Below are 24,673 nucleotides of genomic sequence, written 5' to 3'. Positions count from 1 at the left end.
TTGTCAAAGCGTGCATCAAAGCGAAAGCGGAATGGCGCGCCTTGTGCCGTTAAGCGGCGAGAGGATCGGAGCACCTTCTGCGCTGCATAAAACCTATGCCAAGTGCGAAGGAAAGGCACGGCCACTTAGGTCCCTCTGAGGAGCGAGGCCGTCCTTTCCTCTTTCCTGCCCTTCTCAGGCAGCGCAGTTTTCTATTTCCCGCCTTTTTTCTTCCCCTCCCCTCCCCCCCACGGCCGTTTAGCTTCACTTCCCCCAGAAACTCCCTGCGGGCTATCGGCTCCGCCCCCGAGCCTGAAACCTGTCAGGTGCCTGAGATAACATTGAAATAATTTTTTTTTTTGAAAAAAAAACCTCCTTTGTTTTATATCGCCGCCTTTAAGAAGGCTGTGATTCTTTCCCGGGAGCCAGCGCGTGAGGGGAAAGGCCGCGGACGGACCTTTGTACTTGTCGTAGTCCATGCTAATTCTCCCCCAACCCCAACCCCCCCTGTTCCCGCGCTTCCTTTCGTGTCTTTTTTTTTTTTTTTGCCTGAGGAGAATTAAAGTTCTGAGGGGACGGCGACGTGTCCCAGCCACCCCGTAACCCCTTTCTTTCCTCAGCCACGGTGTTTTTTTTGTTTGTTTGTGTGTGGTATTAACGCCGCCCTCCTGCCTCGGAAGCTGCAGCCATAAGCGACGATTTCCTGAGGTGGGGAGGAGGGGGGGGCCTGTTGTTGCTCTGCGCTTGTCATAGAAGGTAAACCGAGAGCTTCGAGGCACTTTCAAGGCTGTCATAGAATTGTAGAGTTGGAAGGGACCACAAGGGGTCATCTAGTCCAACCTCCCATGACAAGAATCTGTCATAGATCCGTAGAGCGGGCAGGGATTGCATAAACATTCATTACACGGCGGGGGCGGGGGACGTGATTTCTGTGCGTTGTCAGAGACTCCCCTCCAACACCCAAGCAGCAGGTGCTCGTAGTGTTATTACCCGCCTCAGGGCAATTACATACATGACGAGCGACTCGCGTCTTAGCGAAAGGCGCGCCCATTTTGGCCGCCTGAGGCGGAAGCCCCAGCCTCAGAAAATCATCATCATCATTCATCGTACTATTTTTACTTAAAAGGCGGTTTCGCTGCTGCCTTCGGCTGACAGCCCGTTTCAGCTGCCTGAGGTGAGGGCGGCCGACAGCCTCGCTCTTTGCCCAAAGAAGAGGGAGAAACGCGTCTCGGAAACCCGAAATGGTGCTTTTTGGCCGTTCAGTGTTATCATTTTCTATGTATTGGGGAAGAGGTTCCTTCGCTTCCCGTGCGCTTCACGCCCGCGTCTCCGCACTCCCACGTGCCACAGTGTGTTTGACGCGGCCTCGGGGCGAGCTCCGCCCACGCGCCGCCCAGCCGCTCCTTGAAAAGCGGGTCGCGCGCTCACGGCGCCGGTGGGCGGGGCTCCGGGCTGCCCTTTTACGCGCTTGCGCGACGCACTGGACGCCCTTTCTTTTAAGACTGAGCTGGTTGTGCTTGCGGCACGGCCGCGTGAGAGGGCCTGCCTGGGAAAGGTGATGCGCCGGGGGAGCGGGTGCGTCGCCGCGGGGGAGGCCGCCGGGAGAAGGGCTTTTCTCGGGAGGAGGGGCGGGGGGCTCGCGTGCTCCGTCTGGCTGTAGTCCAGGTGCATGCAAATACCGCATGGTATCTGCACCCTTTGCCTTGCGCTCCAGGCACGCTCGTTCCCTCTCCTCCCATTCATTTGCCTACAGAGCTCGTTGGCGGGCGGCAAAAAAAAAGGTTCTGCGCGAGGCTTTGCATTATGCAATTGGAGAGGCTGGCTCTGGGAACTTGGGGGGGGGCGCTATCCAGTTTGCACTGCGACCCTAAAAGGGCTCTGCCCCTCGCTGCACGCTTAAAAGGGGCCCTTCGCCTTCGCAAGTCCTTGTCCCTTTTTTTTTCTTTGTTAAAAGTCTCTGCGCATTTCTTCCGCTGCGGTCGATCTCCTTGTAAGCTTGACTACGTGACATTGGTCGGCTTTGACCTTTTCTTTAGGCCGACCAGGGCTTGAGGCGTCCCTTCTCCGCATAATGTGGGGTGGGGTGAAGTAAGGGCGGACGGGGAAGATCTCCAGGCTAATGGGTTGTTTGAGGCGGGGTGTGTGTGTGTAATTTGTGGCCTGTGTGCTTTATAGAGCAGAGTTGAAATCGTGCTTCCCCACAGGACATTTTACTGGGGTACTGTAGGGGAATAGGAAAGGCGCTAATGAAGTTGGGGGGGCGGTGTTTCTACCGTTTACCAGTCGGAAGTATTGGGGAGAACGTGGGCCATATATGCGCTGCTTTTTGTGTAGTTGCGGGATCCTGTTGTTAGGGATATGGGCCCTTAGCTGAACCTCCATGGGTTTTGACTGGGTAGGGGAGCTCTGCATGTGCTTTGAGCGCATGGCTCCGTATTTCCTGACCTTGAAGGGATAGGGGGGGGGGCAGCATGCTGGGAAAGGAAGGGGTGAGGCAACAAGCCTGCTCATTGGCTGTTACTGCTTCTCCCTCGTGGCTTCTGCCCCAGCTTGCTTATATAAAGAATAACGATGGTTTATTACAGGAGGCTTATTTTTCTTGATATTTCTGGGCCCAAGGCCTTTTACTCATCTTCATTTAAATTATTTGTTCTGCCCACTCATGTGCTTGTCTGCTGGTGCAGTATGACTTGCTGCTTTTCCATTAATTTTCCTCTTCCTGCTCTGTGCAGAGTTGTTGATGAACTGCCTTGTTAGGCATAGGAGCATAGGAAACTGCCAAATACAGAGGTAAACCCTTGGTTCATCTAGTTTACATTGACCAGCCATGGCTCCCCAGGATTTCGGACAGGAGATTCCCCCAAAACTGATTGAACCTGGAGCCTTCTGCATGCAGAGCAGAAGCTCTACCAACAAGCTTTATTTTGAGAACACTTTAAATGTATAGTGTGTATGCAGTCAAAGTTAAAAGGAGCTTCAGAAACAAACCTTGCTAGAAGAGCTTCTGTAGAGGCTTGTGTCGCCACCCTAAAGTACATCCTTAGGACATGGTTTGTGTTGCTGTACAAATGTGGCGGACCCTTGCATCACAGGTTAATTGTGCAGTCAGACCGGTTCAGAACAGAGGAGATGGAAGGGAAGTTGTTGCAATAGTTGAGTGCCTTTAAATGAATTCTACAGTGAGTTCCCACAGAATCCCACCACATGTGGGGCAGAGATGTTTTGACCGTTCTGATGACTTAGTGGCAAGTGGCTGCTACTGCATGCTAGGTAAAGGTAAAGGGACCCCTGACCATTAGGTCCAGTCGTGACCGACTCTGGGGTTGCGCGCTCATCTCGCATTATTGGCCGAGGGAGCCGACGTATAGCTTCCAGGTCATGTGGCCAGCATGACAAAGCTGCTTCTGGCAAACCAGAGCAGCACATGGAAACGCCGTTTACCTTCCCGCTGTAGCGGCTCCTATTTATCTACTTGCATTTTGATGTGCTTTCGAACTGCTAGGTTGGCAGGAGCTGGGACCAAGCAACGGGAGCTCACCCCGTCACAGGGATTCGAACCGCCGACCTTCTGATCAGCAAGCCCTAGGCTCAGTGGTTTAGCCACAGCGCCACTATTTAATTCAGCAGGACTTATTTTACGTATGCAAGATTAGGATTCTACTTAAATAGTAATGGCAGCGTGATTGAGGTTTTCATGTTTCCCAGTTGTTGTTTTACTGCATATAAATGTGAAGGTCAAGGGAGGTGACACTAACCTTTGATCAGCAGTGTTTAGCAGCAGCGGCCATTGAACAGGGGTGGCAAATTGTTTTCTTGTATTTCACCCTGCTCCTGGAACATCTGCCGTGGGGGCTTCCTAGGGCTAGTGCTGTTAGGATCAGGGATAAAAGGAGGCACTTAGGGGGCAGCCTATAGGGGTTGATCCTTAGTGTGGGTGGCAGAGGGAGCTCTTATTTGTTTTACAGTACTAGCTATAAATTCTGGTTAGGGGGGGGGACAGCCCAGGAAGGGAGGGTGTTGGGCGGGGCCTAGCTGTGAGAGGCAGGTTGGTTTCTTATATGCACTCTTAACCACAAAAAACTTACCTCATGGCTTTAATGGGAGTCTGGGGTGAGAGGCTAAACTGAAGGTGATTGAAGCCTACTATTGCCTACACGGTGCCTTCCTGAGAGGATTACTGAGAGGTGATTTTGAGCACTTTATAGTAAATGATCAAGCCGCAAGGAACCGTCTGCACTTTACTTTTTAGCGTATATGAATTTTTTTTTGCACTTCACTAATTTTTATAGCATATGGCATAGTACTGCCATGTGCTGCCTTCTGATTATATTATTGTAATATAACTGCATTGGAAATGTTTAGCATATTTCTGGTTTATTATTTGCTTTAGCTAACGGATATCAATTGATATGCTTTAAGTATTTTATAATGAAATGTTATAATATGCCAAAATGAATTATTAGGATTTTATATCACGTTTTGAAATGAATTAAGATAGTTATGGTTATTATATATTAATTTGCATTTTTTATATTTGAGATATTTTATGCACTGTAGAAAGAAGCAGGCTAGAAATTGAAATAATAAATATTTTATAAATCAAAATGGGATGCATAGGCTGGTTGACAGCACAGTTATGCTAAACAGATCAATGCCTCCCATGTACATGAAAGTTCATGGTGAGGTGACTTGTTTTAGGAGTTTCAACAAGCAGTTTGTGCCACCTAGTCAGTGGTTTTGCTTTCTGGCACACCTTGGGCTCTGCTATTCATGGTGCCCTGCAGATACTGAAATGAGAACTTAGCCACCAATGGAAAGCCTTGGCAGTGAGCTGGTGACACACCTAGTGCTACTGTAAACATTAGTTTGTGAAGAAGTGTGCATGCACATGAAAGCTCATACCAAAATATAAACTTAGTTGGTCTTTAAGGTGCTACTGAAGGAATTTTTTTATTAGTTTGTGAAGTTATAGGTAAAGTATATCTATTACTTTTCTGCCTTGCCATGAATGAAAATATGTTCTAAGAGTTCTAGAACTCTTGCTTTATTCATGGTGCTGAAGACTCATTGAGTGCTATAGTAGTGCAAGATATGGTAAGATTAAATCAGGCCAAACTGGCTTGTTTGACTCCTTCATAAACAGTTAGAGCAAACTGGTAATTCCAGCATATTGCAACTGCAGTGTTTCTGGCAATTGCAGAACCTACTCAAACAAGCAAATATTAAGACAGTAGAGCACAATTAAAATATTAATTATGTGGTCCTCCACATGTTGTTGGACTCAACAGCCCCAGCCAGCCCGGACAGTTGTCAGGGATAATGGGAGTTGCTGTCCAACAATATCCAGAGGACTACAGGTTCTTCATCGCTACTTTAGGTAGATGCTTGGAATGTGGATTCATAATAACTTAAAAGTTTAGCCTGAGGTTTGCCCCTTCTGTAACCTGTTTCTGGTTTGGTGTTTAATGGAGCTGTGTGCTTGTTGATCCATTTTCAGTAGCTGCAAGCATTTAACATCTACCTAACGGGGCCACCGGTGTAAAAGGTGATGCTGTGTACCTTAGTATTCCTGTATTCCACTCTTAACTTGAAGTTTGAAAGGGACATATCAGTTTCCTCCTTCTGTGGAAGACTCATTGCTTTCTACAGAAAGGTGGAGCTCATTTGCTTGCTATCTAGTACATAGCAGTTTACCCAGTTTTCCTCGAAGCGGTTATCTTCTCTGGCCAGGCTATGGGATCATTTGCTGATGTGGAATAGCCAGAGATAGACTGTGGCTAAGCTTGACTCCTGAGCCGCATGTAACTCCAAAGACAGTGCATATGTATGCTTGGCACATTTTCGCAACTGAGACTGGCCATTCTGCCATGTGTTGGGACTTCTGGGGGCTGCTTCTTGCTTGATGCGTTGGATACAGGATAAAGACATGCACCTTGCATCAATTTTGAAGGTGCACATGAACTCATATTGCTATTAGTTCAAACAAATAAAATAGCTGCTGCCAAAAGCTTATACCTTATATTTTTTGCCAAGAAAAGAAGCTGTTTGAAAAAACTATTCAGAACTGGTGCTGGCATTTAGAACTTTAGCGCCTACCTAAATATAAAATGTCAAGATGTGGGGAAGCTTGGAAAGTCTGTGTTCAGGGACTGATTGAAGATCAAAATCTTATTGGGAGGATTGGAGGTAATAAAACTGTAATTGAGTCACTTGATCCAAGTGAATGAAGAGCTTGGCCTGATAAGGATAAATCTGTTTGGGTGTAGGTTTGAGTCTTTTTACAGGCAATAGAGCTTCAGTTTAGTTCTATGTGCATGCTGCCTTTCCGCAGTGGACCATCCAGAAAGTATTTCACAATAGGCATCAAAATACAGCATTGAAACATACCATGTCACAACTACATTGTGTATTATTTATTACAACTATATTTATACCATGCCACTCAAGATACAATCCTTTCAAAGCAGCTTACAAGAATCATTCAAATACATTTAGTGGTTTTTAAAAAGGCTTTCCTACAGGATAATTGGTGGTAGTGGTAAGAGAAAGTCCAGCTGGATAGGCACTTGAGATTATGTTTACTAACCAATTCACACTTCGTGTGTAGCAATCTAATAAAAAAGCCAGATCAACAACAATAGTTTATTTGTATGCCACCCATCTGACTGTGTTGCCCCAGCCACTCTGGGCAGCTCCCAACAAAAAATAGTAAAAACTCAATAAGACATGACACACTAAAAAGAAAAACCTCTCAACTCAACCATGACTACAGCTGCAGTTATTGCCCACCAAGAAAATTGCCATGCAAAAGCATAGTAGTGGCATGAGGGATAAAGTAGCTGTGAATTGCTGAACAGCAAAAGATTACTAGTTAGGGCTTCTGTGAAGATTTTTCGTCCTTAAGCTCCGCTTTCCACCCCTAAAGTAACTCACAGTGAAATACTGTATGCACGTAGACTTGGCACTTCAGGCCATGCTTACACGGGAACTCTAAACAATTGTAACAGTATCTAAATGTAGATGTGTTAAAGGTCATCTACTCTGTATGTGACAGGTGAAGCTGTCACAAAGAAAGTCCTTGAAATTAGCGGGCATGGCTGCAGAACTGAGCTACTCGGGACAGAAATTCCATCCTGTCATGTGAATTAGACTTGTTTTATATATACAGTCATACCTCGGTTTAAGTACACTTTGGTTTGAGTACAGTACTTTCAGTTTAAGTACTCCCTGGACCCGTCTGGAACGGATTAATCCACTTTCCATTACTTTCAATGGGAAAGTTCGCTTCAGGTTAAGTACAAACTTCTGGAACCAATTGTGTACTTAAACCGAAGTACCACTGTATTTTTAGGTGTATATATTATTAATTTTCCAACAAAAAATAACAACAATACGTATTCAAACATAAAGAAAAAGAAAAGAGTTGACTTCCCCTTAGTCCCTTCCCTGGTTCCATTGTTTATCATCATACTGTATGCCCATTTTTAAATTAAAAAGTGATTGAAATTACTTAATTGTCCATTCATAATGTTCTTAAAAGGGACACGGGTGGTTCTGTGGTCTAAAGCACTGAGCCTCTTGGACTTGCCGATCAGAAGGTCGGCAGTTCGAATCCCCACGATGGGGTGAGCTCCCGTTGCTCGGTCCCAGCTCCTGCCAACCTAGCAGTTCAAAAGCATGCTAAAAAGTGCAAGTAGATTAATAGGTACCGCTCTGGTGGGGAGTTAAACGGCGTTTCTGTGCACTGCTCTGGTTTCGGTGTTCCATTTCGTCAGAAGCGGCTTAGTCATGCCGGCCACATGACCTGGAAAACTGTGGACAAACGCCGGCTCCCTTGGCCTCTAAAGCGAGATGAGCACCACAACCCGAGAGTCCTAAGCGACTGGACTTAACTGTCATGTCCTTTTAATGTCCTTACAAGTACTTGAATTAGACTTGTAATTAATTCCTGAGTTGCATCTTGTTTACAAAAGGTGCAGCTTTTAAGTTGAGATGGCACTTGAATGGCTTCAGTGGTTGCCTGGTGTCCTGGGGCATCTCTGGTAATGGGTGCTAGCTAGGGCCACTGCTTGTGGTAGCTGCCAGCATGTCCTCTTTCTGCAGGAAGAGCAGCACTGACAATGGGTAACAGGTGGTAAGTGAGCCGAGTAGCCATGTTGGAAAGCTACCTACTAGCTGGTGTTTATAAATGCCATTTCCTAAAACTATCTGGCTCAATAACGATAGAATGGAGTGCAGTACACCTGTATATCAAAGTGTTGCAGATAATCTGTCCATGTGGTTGTAGAGGCCTCTAGTGGTGACTGCAGCTTTTAGTTTTGATGGGAAGAGCTCTTGTGCCTTATACAGTAGATGTGGCCTTTACTGTCCTAATGAAGATCTTGCTTTGCTAAAATGTCTTCAAACATCTGTGTTTCAGTTACGTACCTGAAGGAGTGACCAGCTATGGATCATGCTAGGAAAGCAATATTTAACATGGTAAGGATGATCAAACTGCATTATCAGGTTTACTCAAATAATAAAAATACCCTGGCCAAAACCTTGATGCACCACTTAGTCCCTGTCTTTACATGTAGCTTGGTCTGCAAAAGCTGTTACAGCATGCAGAATTGGACCTGAGTGGCATTCTTAATTCTGGCCTCCCAGGTGGTGCTAAGATGTAGTTCCCACCATTCCTGATGATTGGCCATGCAGGCTAGAGATAATGGGGACAGGAGGGCCACTGGCTATCCACCCCACTTTAAGTCACAAAGAACTGTAGATAGCCAGTTGTTCAATGGAAACAAGTATTTGTGCCTGTACGTGCCTGAAGTAGCTCTTCAACTGCTGAGCTTATGTCTAAGCCCTCCCATATACAGTGGTACCTCTGCTTACGAATAACTCTACTTACGAATGTTTCTACTTACGAATGGAGTTCCGTCCGCCATCTTGGATGCGGTTTAGATAGGATTTTTTCTACTTACGAATTTTTAGATAGGGTTGCTTCTACTTACGAATTTTTTCTCCCAATGCATTCCTATGGGATTCGACGTACAAATTTTTTCGACTTACAAATGTGCATTTGGAACGCATTAAATTTGTAAGTAGAGGTACCACTGTACTGCAATTACTATCCATGGGGCTGCCCTTGGTGGCAGCCTGGGAAATATGGTACATTTAGTACGCAGAGCAGTAACTGAGGCATGGGTTAATTATGACCACAGTTATGAATTAGCAGAGTCATGTCTATGTAAAAGCCTTGGACTGATTATGTCATGTTTGTTAATCTAATAAACCCAGATAGGTTGATGTTCTACAGCAGCTAATTTAAGAACCAAAAATACTGCATGCTGCCCTACCCCCAGAGACCTTGCTTTGGATGTCATGTTTTATATATTTCTGCCTCCTTTTCTTGATCCAGTCAAGATATACAGTAGGGAAAGAACAGCCAAACTTACTTTTCCTATTCATATGTACCAGATTTTATTCCAATCTCAGATATTCAATTACAGTGGTACCTCGCAAGACAAATGCCTCGCACAATGAAAAACTTGCAAGACGAAAGGGGTATGTGATTTTTTGGGTGACTCACAAGACAAATTTTTCTATGGCAGCACTTGGCAAGATGAATTTTTTTGCAATCCCCCCCCTCCCATTCCTATGGGAAACTGCGCTTCGCAAGACGAAATTATCGCAATATGAAACAACTCACGGAACGAATTAATTTCATCTTGCGAGGCACCACTGTATTACAAATAATTTGCAGCAAGGCTATTATATTATCAGAGTGCAGCAAAAGCAATCTTGAAAAGATCAGCAAACTTGTTAGGGCATAATTTTTTGTGAACTACATTCCTTTTCATCAGATGCTTCTGATGAAGTCAACCACAGCCTGCAAACTCTTAGGCCATAATAAATGTGTTAGACTTTAAAATGCCATAAAGCTGTTTTACACTCCGAAGTTCTAATAGGGTGAGTGGAATTAAAGTCCTCTCTTGGTGTTATCAGTACCAACAAATAAGCTTGACTTTTTGGAGAAGGGGACGACAGAGGATGAGATGGTTGGACAGTGTTCTCAAAGCCACCAACATGAGTCTCACCAAACTGCGGGAGGCAGTGGAAGACAGTGCCTGGCATGCTCTGGTCCATGGGGTCACAAAGAGTCGGACACAACTAAACAACAACATCATCTCTGATGGATTCTTTTTTCTATCTAGTTTGGAGGAGAGCCCCTCTCATACACCCGCTTCAGTCTGTCTCGACAGCCAGATGGAGACAACAGTCACGTGGAAATGAAACTGTCTGCTGAAGATGAGGAAGGTATTGAAAATGGAGGAATTGACCATCTTCATACCCGACCAATAAAACCAAGGAACAACAATCGACACCTCTGCTGTGTACTTACTGGGGCAGTTCTCCTTTTCCTTATAGGTAAGATGAATAGGTGAGAAGTACGGAGGAATTTGTTCTTTTTGTATTTTCCAAGGCACACTAAATAATGCATTCCCTCCGGTAGCACAATTCAGCAGTGTTTCCTACAAATAAACTTGGTGTATTAAAAGTTAAAATGGTGCCAGATGGGTATTAGATCTTCTAGGAAGGCTTTACTTATGGACATATACAGTAGCATCTGCATTACAGGAAAATAAAGAAAAAATGATACAACAATGGTATCAAACCACAGGAATATTCATAGACTTTAAAAAATCCACCCTGATCTCTGCTGGAATTGTAAAAAAAGTAAGAGGGGAATTTTATCCATTGGTGATCATGCTAGAAGTTCCTCTGAATTTTGAATTTCTTGCATTTGCATATGTAAAGCCAGCATCTATTCATCAACTATTTTAATTTTACAAAGTCTGGAATGCTATAGAGTGGTACCTTGGTTTTCAAACTTAATCTGTTCCAGAAGTCCATTCCAAAAGCAAGGTGTTCTTTCCCACAGAAAGTAATGCAAAAAGGATTAAGCCATTCCATACTCTTAAAAACAACCCCTTAAACAGCAATTTAACATGAATTTTCCTATTTAATGAGACCAGTGATTCATAAAATGAAAGCAGTATACAATGTACTGCAGTCACACAGTCAATCAGTAGCTGAACTGGGTTCCACACAATCACACACACACACACACAAAAAGCCACAAAAGGCAAAATAAATAGCGAAAACAGACCTCAGCATAACACTCAAAACGGAAGTGTGGCACTCAAATCGTCAGCATAATACTCAAAACAGAAGTATTATGCTGAAGTATTGGTGTATCTGAAGAAGTGTGCATGCACACGAAAGCTCATACCAAAATAAAAACTTAGTTGGTCTTTAAGGTGCTACTGAAGGAATTTTTTTATTTTACTCAAAACAGAAGTGTAACACTCAATGGAGCATGTTTGGCTTCTGAAAAGTTTGCAAATGGGAACACTTCCAGGTTTGCAGTGTTTGGGTTCCAAGTTGCTTCTCAAATGCCTTGGTACTCAAACAAGGTACCACTGTATTTGTAAAAAGCATATTGCATTTTATTTTGTATTGGCTTTTGATTTGTAAACCACCTTGAGGTGTATTTTTTTTTAAAAGAAAGGTGGTATATAAACAAAGTTCAATGAATAAATCTACACAAACAGGATTCTTAATTGGCTACCTGAGTTTCCGTGGAAGGATACAGGCAATGAAAAAATGTGAAGATGGTGTTGAACCATGCCATGGCTATCAATGTGCACCTGAACCTGAGGAACCGGCACCAGAACCTGTGCTATACTGGGGTGACCTCAAAAGCAAGTTGTCAGACAGGCTGCGCTCTACAAGTTTCATCAATAGAATCGGGTAAGCTTCTTTAGAAACCTCAAAAATCCTTTCTGAAAGAGCATTTCAGTAGACTCAAAATGATGGCTGGCTGCAATGCTTGGCTTCAGGAAACATAACTTGACTGGAATACCTCTGTGTTCAGGTCAGTCTTTTCTGATGCTGGCAGTCCAGGAGATGAGAACCTAGCCAATATCATTCATCAAGAGTTTGAGAAAATCAAGTTGGATAAAGTCTGGAATGATGAGCACTACGTCAGGCTGCAGAACCCAGGGTATGTGCTTCTTCAGTTCTTCAATACCAGAGCTCCTCTGGTCAGTCTCAAATATAAGAGCTGATTCTATATGAAGTTGTCAACAAGGTGTCTGCAGTATAACTTAGCTGGCAGATCTTCTGAGAATTAACCCAATGTGGAAAACCAAAATACAGGAAGTGAATATTCATATATTAGAAAAGGAGAACAGACTTCCTGTCTAGTAAGGTCCAGGTTCAAATTGATCTTAAGGCTGTGATTTCTGCTGTTGTTCTCCTGGTCCTAGGGTAGTGGTCACAGGGTTAGCTGTAACCAGTAAAAACTAGCACAGGCTTGCATTTCAAAGCTCCCCAAAGACTGATGGTCCAGGATATGTGCAGCCCTTAGTTGTGTAACTGGGACTAAAAACATTTTAAAATTCTGTGTTAACGCTTTGATTGACTGCTGTTATTCTTTCTTAGATCTAATGTAGTTTCCCTGGAACAGCCAAGTGAAACTTTGGAGACTCCTCAAGCTTATGTAGCATACAGTGAAAGTGCGGTGGTTTCTGTAAGTTGGCTTGGCTTGTTAGGTACCTGAAGTTCTGCTTTCAACATAGTGGCATGCTAGTTTGTACATTAAGTAAAACTTGCTTTGGCCAGTAAGCTGGTTTGCGATGGTCTAGATCAGGCATCCCCAACCTTTGGCCCTCCAGATGTTTTGGACTACAATTCCTATCATCCCTGACCACTGGTCCTGTTACCTAGGGATCATGTGAATTGTAGGCCAAAACATATGGAGGGCCGCAAGTTGGGGATGCCTGGTCCAGACCCATGCCTCCCAACATGGGGCACACGCCCTACAGGGGGACAATTTGATTTTTAAGGAGGGCAATTTGAGAAGGAATTATTTACAGTTAATGGCCTTTTAGGCTTCCTCCACGTGAGCCGTTCACTTTTTGAATAAGAAGAATTATATGTCATTTGTGTGGGGGGGATCAGGATTTTAGAGATGCTTAGGTGGGGCATGGCCAAAAAACCGGTTTGGGAACCACTGATCTAGAGTTAACTCAGTGTGTTACCTGGAAACAAAACTTCATCATTAATGTTGCCTATATAAGTCAATGGGCACGTGTAGCATGTAGGACACTAGTCCTAACTGTCCCATCCCTTCTCACGTCAAGAAGTGGATACAATCAAGGAAGGTCTCCAGGCCTTAGGAAATATTCCAAGCACACTGTTACTTTCTGTTGGGCCAGGGGTTGGACCTTATGCTCTGCTTAGACAGTTGGTATGGCTACATTTTCTCAGTCATGCTGCCTGAGATGCTTTAAGATCTCTAGGGTTGAAACAGGAACCGTTCTGCAGCATAGCTCAGGAAGGTCTCTCTAATGTGAAATCTTGTGGTCTGCTTGAAAGGAGATGCAGCAAGATTAGTTTGTCACTTAATTGCTCTTTTATAGGGAAAACCTGTTTATGCCAACTATGGGCGCAACGAAGACTTCTATCAACTGCTGCAGAAAAATGTCAACTTGACTGGAACAGTGATCCTTATGAGAGCTGGAAAAATTGCTTTTTCTGAAAAAGTAAGTTTTATGCTTTTAAGACAGGACCAGTAAAGATGCTGCATGATAAAGGAATTTGTAGGGACCCTGTGGTGGCTCTTCCAGTTCCCTGTTCAACTCCCATCTCTTTTGCATGTGTCACGAATGCTCAGGACTCACGAGCTGGCACTGTCTCCAGAATGGACATGCAACAGACACCATCCCCTGAGCCAAATTGAACTCTATGATCTATCTGGTGCTTCCCAGGTCATTCTTGTGCTCTGCAAAAAAATAGTCTGGCCACTACTCGATAAAAGCTTATGTGCTACTGTGGCTGTGAATGGACAAAAGCATGGGAAAATGACATATGGTGGGCTGTAGATCTTTTATAGATACTGGGCAATGGTCACAGTGGAATGGCTCCACTAATTTCCAGTTCCATTTAATACTTTACTGTTTTCTTTGGCACAAACATGCTAGTAAATGTGCTAAACGCTTCCTCCTAGGTGGCAAATGCCAAGAAAATGGGTGCTGTAGGAGTCTTGATATACCCAGATCCAGATGACTATGCGGAACTTGGAGACCAGACTTCCCAATTTGGACATGTGAGTGGTTTCCTATACCTCCTTGGGTGAATGTGGGTGCCTCTCCTGCAGGCCTCCTAGATGGATTCTGGAGCCTGCCTAGCACAGCAAATGAAAGACAAAGACAAATAGCTTCCTCTTGAGCAAACAGCGGCACAATCCCACCCTTTTAACTTGTGAATGCCCTGAAATAGACCTGTTTGAGCTGCTTTTTGGTCTCCATTTTTCATATAATTCTTGGATTTTGCCTTGGCAGGCTCACCTTGGGACAGGAGACCCTTTTACTCCTGGATTTCCGTCTTTCAACCATACTCAGTTTCCCCCAGTTGAATCCTCAGGCCTCCCACGCATTCCAGTACAAACCATTTCAAGCTCTGCTGCAGAAAAACTATTCAGGTAAGCATACTCTCCCCTCCCCTCAAGTTGAGCTAATGATAGAGTCAGTACCCTTTCTCAAGAGCCACTGTTACCAGATTGAGGATGATATGCAGTTTTAAAAAACCCAAATCGGAGCTGCTAGAAAAAAAACCCCTCACCTTCAAAAACAGATGGAAGTTTACTGGATTAAAGCTGCTATAATGCCTGGGAAAAATGTGTTTGGCTGGCACCTGAATGATAGCAATGCCACATATTCCTGGCTAGGAATTCCTACAACATAGTAGCATTTGGGGGAGAGGGACAGCCTCTGCCCTGACAAGTTACTCCTTGCACTCTGCTAGGCAGAAGCTGTAATGCTCTATAGCTGGTTGGAAGTAGGTGCCTCCCTATATTCCAAAGCTGCTGACTGTGTTGTGAGGAAGCTTTGTGCTTTCTAGGAGCTATCTCCAGTAGAAATAAACAGTTTGTTAGGCCCAGTAAAGCTGCTTGCTGAATTCCTTTTGTGATTTAAATCGCCAGGAGTCTGGAATTTGGTTTTTAGGACTGCCATTTCAGGAGGACCTTGGTAGGAGGCACTGTGTGCTTCCAATAACTAGTTTTCTCTCTCTTCAGCTCTATGAATGTGCCAGACTATCCAAATTCATGGAAAGGAAGACTTCGTACTTACAAGCTTCGGTCCGATTCTCATGGAAGAAGTGTGACGCTGCAGGTGAACAATGAGCTTGTGGAAAAGAAAATCCTAAACATCTTCGGTGTGATCAAAGGCTTTGAGGATCAAGGTAAAAGCTTTGCCAATCTGTTGTAGATGTAAAAGGGAAGGATTGGTGTCCCTTAGTTCATTACTTACCATTTCACGATTCAGATCTCCATGGCATTGGGAGGGACCTTGATGGGCATTCGGCCCACTCCCTACTCTGCAAATGATCTACAGAGATGCTGTGTGGGCAGCATGCCAAACTGCTTTCCCAGCCTGTGTTCAATAACAGAGCACGTTCCAGACTCGCAGGATGATGATACCTGTAATGGAAATACTGCAAGATGACTAACATGAAGCAGCCTAGCAAGATGATTCATTGAATGCATACTGTTTGGTAGTGAAATAACTGACTAAGACATTGCAGTTTGGTGCTGTTGAGCAGAAGAAGGTTGTGCTGCATAATATACTAGGATAAAGGCATAGGCTAGTCCCCAAGTCTGCAGCTGACTTAGTTGCAACACTGGTGTGCACCATAACACGGTGTGTGTTAAACATACCCTTAGACCTCTATCAGAATCTCAGGATGGAGAACTAACAGTTGATCCCTGCCTTGCAGATCGGTATGTAGTCATTGGAGCCCAGCGTGATTCCTGGGGGCCTGGAGCCGTAAAGGCTGGTGTAGGAACCGCCCTGCTTCTACAGCTTGCCAAAACACTCTCTGACATCGTGAGAATTGGTAAGGAGATTGGTACTGAGTGTCTACAAAAGGGATTCTTAGGCATGAATATAGAGCTGGATACAGCAGTTGTCCCCTCTCCTCTTTGCAGATGGGTACAAGCCCCGCCGGAGTATTGTATTTGCCAGTTGGAGTGCTGGAGCCTTTGGAGCTGTCGGTGCCACAGAATGGCTGGAGGTAAGTTCGGCTCCAGTGTATTGGTCATTTCAGAACAGCCAGATCATGCAAATAGCTAATTGCTGCTGTTTCCTTACTCTCTTCAGGGCTATTCCTCGTCTCTCCACATGAAGGCGGTTGCGTATATCAACTTGGATGCAGCAGTTTGGGGTAATGGACATTAAAGATTGCATGTGATAGAGGGCGTTCCCTGTAAATTTAATACTGTAAATATGATTTGATGATTGATGGATAATATAAACTGGATAAATGTGAACAACAGATGTGTCCAAAACAATCTTAAGAAGGGTGAGTGTGTTTGTGTTACACATAAAAAATAAACGATCCTGGTCATTTTCTAGACCAGATTGAATCAAAAGACTGAAGGCACTAAACTCTTGGTTTCTTTTGCTCTTTGGACTAAAAACACACTTTGAGGCTAAACTTCCCTTGGAGATCTTTGCCACTTTGATTTACTGAAATTCAGCCAATTGGGGTGGAGGCTGTGGCCTTTAACTGTTCCCTAGAACCAACTTGCATAAGAGCCTAAAAAGAGTGCTGGATCAGGTCAGTGTCCCATTTAATCCAGAATCCTGTTCTTGCATTTTCTCCCATGTAGAGAAAATGCAGGTGGGAAAGACAATGGAAGTTGTAAGATGAAAACCTACAAATGCTCTTGCTACAACCACATTATTATGGGAGCATCATGCAAAAATCCTATGGGACATGAAGCTTGTCCCTTACAGTCATATCAGAGTTGCACCCTCCTTTCTTCCTTAAGGTATTAGTTGAGAAGCATTTAGTGTCCTTGTTTCTTAGTTTTTTGCAAAAAGGAAAAAACTCAGCTTTCTTGCACCTGAGGTGTCTAACTAGTGCTTGCAGGTAAACACCTCCTCTCCACCCCAAAGGCTGATAATGATGATGTACTTTGTTGAAATTAAAATGGAAGTGAGGATGTATAGCCACAGTCCATAGCTTGCAATGCAGATCATCAGTCCATCTCAGTAGGCCTTGAACTAATACTTTTAAATTGTACTTCACAGGCTCAAAGGACTTCAGGTTCTCTGCCAGCCCCATGTTGAAAAGGTTGTTGGAAGATGCAGTCTCAGGAGTGAGTATCGTCTCTTGAAAGTTGCAGGCAGTGACCTGGAGAAGCTGAACCATAAACTTGGTACTGTGGCCATGTTCTGTTTCCCTGCACAGAGGGTCTTGATCAAAAGCTTGAGAAACACTCCACAGTTATATGTATGAGTCTTGCTACCTCAAGCTCTTTTATGGCAAAAGTGGCGGGGAATATCTGTTGACAACAATGCATCCTTCGGAATTTTGCAGAACACTAGAGTCTTCAGACGAAGGGGTGGAAGACTGTACTTTATCTGGGGAAGGTTTTATTGAAATGTGCATCTTTTATTCACTTTTAGATTACTGTGTCGTCAACTGATCTTCGTTCCACTTTGGCCAGAAAAGAGTAAGTATTATTACAGAAGGGTGGCTGGAGTGGGAAATCCTTTTGGTCCTGATAGTATAACGACCTGTAGTAGCTGCTCTGTTCCATCTGCAGCAGATGGGCATCAGTTTTGCTTCTTCTGCCCATCTCCAAGGCTGCCTTGAGATCTGTCAATTTAAATCATCAGAACATTGGTCTTACCTTGCCAGTGCTTTTTCTTGGGCAACGGGGCAGGCATGTGACAGTAACTTGGTTGTCGAACGCTTTGGTACTTGTACATTTCGGCTCCCGAATGATTGAAACCTGGAAGTGAATGTTCTGGTTTTTTAACTGTTTTTGGAAGCCAAACGTCCGATGCGGCTTCCACAATTGTTTCTGGTGTGCCTGCGCAATCGGAAGCCATGCCTTGGTTTCCGAACGTTTTGGAAGTCAGACTTCCGGACGCATTCTGTTCAAAAACTAGGGTACGACTGTACAAACTTTTGCAGCCCAAAAAGCGAGAAATATGCTCTTACCAAGAGCTAGAAATGTGCTCTCAGCAAAATCTGAACTGTGTGCCATGTGCATCATTCTGTTTGGTTTTTCTAACCTCTGTTGAAGTAAATGACTCTTCAATGCTGAGCACAGCAGCTGAAAACTACTCCTTTTGCAGGGTCCCGTTTCGTATTGATGACGCAGCCTTTCCTTTTCTGTCCTACTCGGGGATACCATCTATTTCGTTCCACTTCTGTGATGATGTAAGTTGGTTAATGCTGTTCTGCTTTCCTGGCCCCAAGCTCATCTATGTGCTACCTCTTGAACATTATCTAATAGCCACAGCAGGGCACAATACCTACTCTTGGGAGAAATTGACTGGAGCAGTCAATTATGCAGAAGGCCCATTCAGATTTTAAAATGTAAGCCAAATCATGGAGGCAGGTTGCAACCACCTCCTGAATTTGACCCTTCACTGGTTTGCATCCTAGGCCCCATTTGTAAGAGCCACCCTGAGGAATTGGGAAGAAAAATCATTGTTCGGTACTTTGTGACACGCCATTGGACCTAATAAAAATACCCTGCCCCTACAGCTTTTCTTTTACTTCTAATTGACAAGAACCTGCCATTTTCTGTCTTCTGAATGTGGAAGACTTGCTAGGACAATGTGAAGTATTTCAAATGGATGAGAGAAACCATTTGGGAAGTGTGGAGCACCAGGCAAAGAATCTTACTCTGTTTACTTCTTGCAGGATGGGAAAGAGTATCCCTTCCTTGACACCCAATTAGACAATCTGGGCAACCTGTTGACGAGTTTAAGCTCCTCCGCTGCACTGGAAAATACAATGCGCAAAGCAGCTGAAATCGCTGGTCGTATAGCTCTGAGGATGACGCATGACCACGAACTGTACCTGGACTATGAGAGCTACAATAACAAGCTGCGTGACCTTATAGGGAAGATAGTTCCATACCGGAAAGAGATGCAGGTAGTGCAAAATACCAAGAGGTGCTGGGGAAGCGGGGCTTTGTTTCAGGTTTGCATTGCCGTGCCTGGTCTTGCGGCAGCGCTTGTGGTGTTCACAGTGGTTTCTTGCAGTGTAAATGCTTCTGGCACTCGGTAGGGTTAATGTAGAGAAATGTCTATAGGGATAGGTGTTCATTTGTAGTGGATCAGTGGGGACCACTAACAGTAGGTTGTATTGTGTACTTGGGCTCTAACAGGAGAGCTGCTATTCAGGACTCTAGCCTGGATTAAGGCCCTTGTAGTGTTCAGCACAGGAGGGGAGGATTCCTAAAGGAGCATAAGGGAGAAAATTGTTCTTTTACCACCCATTTCAAATATTGCATAAAAGACTTGCCTGCTGTCTTTGCTTGCAGAATATGGGCTTGGGCCAACAGTGGCTGATGGTTGCCCGTGGAGACTTCAATCGAGCTACAAGCACCCTGGCACAAGATATCAGAAACACCGACCTCACCAACAAGGCTGCTTGTCGTGCTTTGAATGACAGGATCATGAAAGTGAGTTGTTTCCCTTCCTCCCCAAAGGGGTGAGAATCTTAAGGGAGCCTTTTCTGAGAGATTTTGTAAACCCTGGGGGAGTGAATAGCAGAAGACCCTGGTGACCTGTTGGAATCTGATCAATCCCCTGTGCAAATTACAATGACAAGGCTAAAAGCCCGAATCCATGATAACCATAAGCTAGGAGGTAGTCAACTCTGTACATGGTCCCTCTGCTCTAATCAGCTAGTAGTCTAGAATCCATAAATATTGGTCATCTTTCTTTACTATGTTGTAGCTTTGTCTTGTGTCTAGAGTCACTTTGAACTGTGTGGGAGAGGAGTTTTCCCCTTGCCCAGGGACTCTGGAGAAAGCTGCTCTGCTGGGAGAAGGAGATGTCTGAAGATTCTGCTGGGGCTCCGCGTACTCTGCTGGTTTCCACATGTCACCAGCAATTCAGAGTTTCCACCTGTCAGGGTTGCCTAATCCCAGAGCTCTCTTTCACTTGTGTTTCTCTCTCTCTCTCTCCTCTTAAGGTGGAGTACAACTTCCTCTCCCCATACGTCTCTCCAAAAGACACTCCTCTCCGGCACATCTTCTTTGGTTCTGGCTCCCATACTCTCCAGGTGATGCTGGACCACTTGGGTCTCTTGAAGACAAACAGGAGTGCCTTCAATGAAGATGTGTTCAGGAACCAGCTTGCTCTGGCAACCTGGACAATCCAGAGTGCTGCTAATGCCCTTTCTGGTGACATCTGGAACACAGACAATGAGTTCTGAAAAGGTTGAAAGCTAAAATTAATTCTCAAGTACAGCAACAGGGAAACCCCTTCCTTTTCAACCAGTAGCACATAACAAAGTCCCCTTAGGCCTTCAGAGGATTTTTAGTTGTCCAGGCTGAAACTTGAGCAATTCCAAGCAAGTTAAAATGTCCTGACCCAGAGAACATAGATGTATGTAGGTTCACCTTTTAAAATGTGCTGGCCTCTCTAACCCAAAATTTGAGAGGGCTGATCTTGGGCTGAGTAAAGCATTTCTTCCAAGGGTTGCACACAAAGCAACCACAGCATTGAACTCATAAGAATTGTAAGGGCTCCTGGATTCTTATGAATTCAACCTGACCTCCCAGACTCCTCTAAAGCAAAGTTGCCATGTGACTTGTGAGCCTAAAAGCTCCCATGTCTTATAATCCTATTAGGAAGTCTCTCCCCTGGGTACAGAAGCTCTTCCATAGACCCCTTGGCCTCTGGGATACAGCCAATACACCTTGACATAAGATCTGTCTAGCAAGGAATGAAAATGAAAACTTTCGCCTTCCCAATAGGAATTGAGAGAGTCCCAGGTGAAACACTCCTGTGACTTGCTTCTTTCCGTACTAAGGAAGGTCAAGCCAAAGAAATGAAGGCTATTGTACCTTGAGTGGTCCTGTGGTACTATTAAAAAAGTTAAATGACAACCGTTCCTCCTACGAGGAGACTGGTTGTACCCAAGCCCTTGCTGAGAGGCCTTTTCAGTAAACGAGAAGTCTCTTGACCTAGTCTTAACTTGCAGCACTTGTTTGAGAGACTGACTCTGCAGACTTGGTATCGAGGTATTTATTTATTTATTTATCAGTGGCAGTGTTCACTATAAATGGTATTTGTTTTTTCTACAGAATATAATTATCGGAAGCAGTGACTTCCATAATTATGACAGTTATACTGTCGTTTTTGATAAAGCAGCATCTGCTAGTACAATCCAACCATGATAGCTGGAATTTTTGCCACCAAACCTTCAGTGGTCTGCAACAGCACCATCCCTTCGGAAGATTATTTGGGATTCTGGGGGGTAGAGACTTTGTTTCATCTCTTGGATCATGCAGTCCAAGCAGGTGAGGGGAAGTCCCGGGAAGTGTTTCTCTTGCTTTTCACTCTCAGAAGATAGAGCGAAAGCTGTGAGATGCACCTTCTGCCGGATCCTTTCAATGAAAAGCTTCCTTTGACTGGGTGCAACCAGTATGTGATGGGGATTTCCTTGTGCTTCAGTAGGTCTGGAGCCCCATCATTTGGGCTTTCCATCAGTCCTCTGACTCCTGGTTGTGTTTAGGCTGATGCAAACCATTGCAGGCTTGTGTTGAGCTGTGTGAATCCAACAGCAGCTCTTATGCAAAACTTCCAGCACTGCGATGTATCATGAGAACTTGGGTCACATTATCGGGAGCAGTGTCTCCCATAATGTTAAAGAACAAGGTAGTTTTTGCCTACCACAGTGTTGTATCGGAGGCAGTGACCTCCATATGTTGCACTAAGGGTGTCTTAATTATCGGGGACAGTGTTTCCCATAATTTTTTTTGTAAATGCTCACCATGCAATAACACCTGCAGAGCATGATCGTTAGTATCTAACATGTATATTCAAACATCTGCAACAGTCTGTCTTTGTCTGGTCTCACTTTGTGCTGGATGCAATAACTACTTTAGTGGCTCTTGCCACACTGTGAGCAAGGCCAGGGTAGTAATTGGCTGCCACAATTAGTTTTATATTGCTGAGAACCTTGGAGACGACTGAGCAGTGGGCTTTTGCTGACTCTTGGTGAAGCCTGACCCTTCTTTCTCCTTCTTTTTTGCTCACATCTACTTCTAAGACTTCAAGAAATGGCTGGATGAATGTATATAAGAGTTGCTTATGGCTATAAAGAAATTTGTGTTAAAATGTGGGTGTCAGTTGGGAATGCTTCAAGAGCTTGAGTGGATGAATTCTGATCAGTTTCCTGCACTGAAATAACTGAATCTACTGTGATTGTTGCACTTCACTTTTTTTTTTACTTTGCTTCTGGTACAAAAACCTGGTTCAAACATCTGTGGGAACATCCCTTTAGATATTCCTCAACAGAGAAACAAGTTGCGTATTCTGGCTCTCCAAAAACTCAGGCTGATAAAGATGCTTTCTATACCTATTCATAAGTGCTGCTTTTAAGGTTCTTTGCTTAAATGAGCAGCTTCCACACACCGGGATTTCATGCTTTGTGCTGGAGAAAGCTTGATGAGCTGGGCACAAGGATGGAAAGTCATGTGTTCTTGTAAAATCTCTTCCACGTTGTAATTCTGTTTACCCCAACTTTACCCAGCTTGGTAGTGCAGCTCCAGGGACTCATGGGGATTGTAGTTTAAAAAAAAAACAGCTGGAGAGCACCACCAGGTTGGTTAAAGCTGGTGTAGATAAAAGTCAATTACATTTCAAACCTTTTGTGTGTGAGTGAAAAAAATCTAGCTTGGTAATTTCCCATGCGTGGTTTTCTTCCCTCCGTTTCATGAGGCCTGTGAATGCTGGGTCATCAAAGTAGTGGCGGTCTTCCCATAGCGCTGCATGCATCTTGGGTGGGTAATAAAGCATAGGCATAGTTACTGGGGGGAAAATTGGACTGAATCTCAACTATATAAGCTATGTGTATCTCTGAAATTTGTGTTTTGTGCTGTTGTGCTATGAGATTATTTAGAGTTGGGGGTTGTAATCTTGGTGTTATGGCTGATGAGAACTGCAAGATGACTGTCAATAAAGAACAAGGAAGACTTGACTGTGAAGTGGTTTCTTAAGCTACATTAGTGGACATGTAGGTTCCTGGGAAGCTGCTAATTAACGGCCTGTTCTATGGCCTGCCCAGAAATAAAAAGTGCAGACTACATTTTGAGTGTGCTTGATATCCCTACCAGTTAGTTACCGGTAGTTTGATTAAGAGTTTCCTGTCTAGCCCAAAATGTACTAATGTCAGAAGCATTGTGAACCAGAGAATGCCATTTCAAAGCCATTTCAGTTCCATTTTTATCCGAGTAGAGTCCACGTATGAAAAGGCATAACCTCACTGCATGTTACAAACTTGCATTTACAAGCCATACCAACTCCATTATGTAACGGCCAATTGTCAGGGGCTCATCCTTGCATAGATTCCCCACCTCATAGCAGCTTAGAGAGGTTTTTGCATTGTGTACCCACCTTATTGGGGGATATATTAGCAGGACAGACACCTCAGGTTGAAAGTGGGGGAATTTCAAAATTATGTTGCGATAAAAACATGTTACTTCATTTGAAAATACCCATTGGTCAGGGCTAAGATGGCCAAGCTTGATGTATGTCATTAGGTGTGGAACAGAGGCAGCTTGGCAAAAAGGATTTTTGTTACACTCCTGCAAACCTCCAAGTCCTGCATTTTACAAGGCCCAAGCATCTGTTCAGTAGGCTGTTTTGTAACTGCAGCCAGTCAGGGCCCTGTCCTCCCAAGCTAGGCATAAAGAGGTGAGCAAGGCAGGGGCAGGTCTCCCAGGACTGAAAGCCAAGATGCTTTCCAAATTATCCATCCTGGAGAGGAAGGCATGTGAGTTACTCATGTGCCCCTGGGAGCAAGGCACTAACTAGCCAAATTTTTCGGGCCTGTATGTGGGCTGAGTGTGTCTAAGCAAGCTAAGAAGATGCTCCTGGCAAGCGAAGTGTTTGGCAGACCCACCTTCTCAAGGCAGTGCCATGATCAGGCAGAGAAGGACAGGCCCAGTCTTGCACAACTGGAGCAGCTCTTGCTATAAAAGGAGCTGTGATCCTGTCCTGAGCCGGCTGTGTCTCTCGCACACCACCACCACCAGCAGCACAGACTGCACGTACGGTGCAGCAGCACAGAGCTATCTCCAGCCTCGTAGAGCCCCTTCTGGCGGATTTAGGGTAGTTGCTGCCCAATGTGCCAAGCCAGATCGCTCCTTTGTGGCTTGCTCCGAATCTGAGACCCGACAGGCTAGATCACAGGCCGTGGAGATGTCAACGGACTCCTTAGGGCTGTAGGGAAGCCTGAGGCAACGTACGTTCAACTTGCAGGACTTTGGTCTGGAAGGTGAAACTAGATTTGCCCCAGCTCTCTGTTTTTACACTCAAGGGGGAAAGGGATTGTGAAATGTGGAATGGAAAGACACCACTTTGCCTTTCACTGCTGCTCTGCCCCACATCCTGGCGCAGCTTCTAAGCCATGCCCATATACTATTGCTATAATTTATTACTCACCCTTCCCCCTAAGGTCCCAGGGCAGGTTAGAACAATTAAAGCACAGTTCAAAACAGTATTAAAAACAGTTCAAAACAACTTACACAGGAATCGGGTGGCTCCTAATAACATACACCTCAAGCAGTAATCAGTTGTATCTTCTTCATCCTCTTGGAGCT

General features: G+C 44.5%; 1 protein-coding gene across 4 annotated transcripts; it reads left to right on the top strand.

The window, feature by feature from the left end:
• The first annotated feature begins 1,421 nt into the window (after positions 1 to 1,421).
• Positions 1,422 to 23,049, top strand: TFRC (transferrin receptor). Of its 4 annotated transcripts, none has more exons than XM_035133139.3 (19): positions 1,422 to 1,534; positions 8,399 to 8,457; positions 10,176 to 10,389; positions 11,577 to 11,775; positions 11,900 to 12,028; positions 12,469 to 12,556; positions 13,449 to 13,571; positions 14,036 to 14,134; positions 14,370 to 14,509; positions 15,104 to 15,270; positions 15,805 to 15,924; positions 16,016 to 16,101; positions 16,188 to 16,251; positions 17,124 to 17,191; positions 17,502 to 17,548; positions 18,180 to 18,264; positions 18,754 to 18,987; positions 19,379 to 19,519; positions 20,035 to 23,049. In XM_035133139.3, exons 2-19 carry the CDS (start codon positions 8,425 to 8,427, stop codon positions 20,275 to 20,277), a joined length of 2,280 nt encoding a protein of 759 aa, XP_034989030.1. In that variant the 5' UTR covers positions 1,422 to 1,534; positions 8,399 to 8,424; the 3' UTR covers positions 20,278 to 23,049. The 4 variants fall into 4 exon arrangements, with proteins under 4 accessions (XP_034989030.1, XP_088525446.1, XP_088525447.1 ...); XM_088669320.1 differs by having other exon boundaries at positions 1,489 to 1,554; XM_088669321.1 differs by lacking the exon at positions 1,422 to 1,534 and adding an exon at positions 2,717 to 2,769.
• Positions 23,050 to 24,673: the final 1,624 nt, after the last annotated feature.

The sequence above is a fragment of the Zootoca vivipara genome, chromosome 5 (genome assembly GCF_965207765.1).
Source record: "Zootoca vivipara chromosome 5, rZooViv2.hap1.1, whole genome shotgun sequence".
Lineage (NCBI taxonomy): Eukaryota > Metazoa > Chordata > Lepidosauria > Squamata > Lacertidae > Zootoca > Zootoca vivipara.
This window is presented reverse-complemented; position numbering and strand designations above follow the sequence as displayed.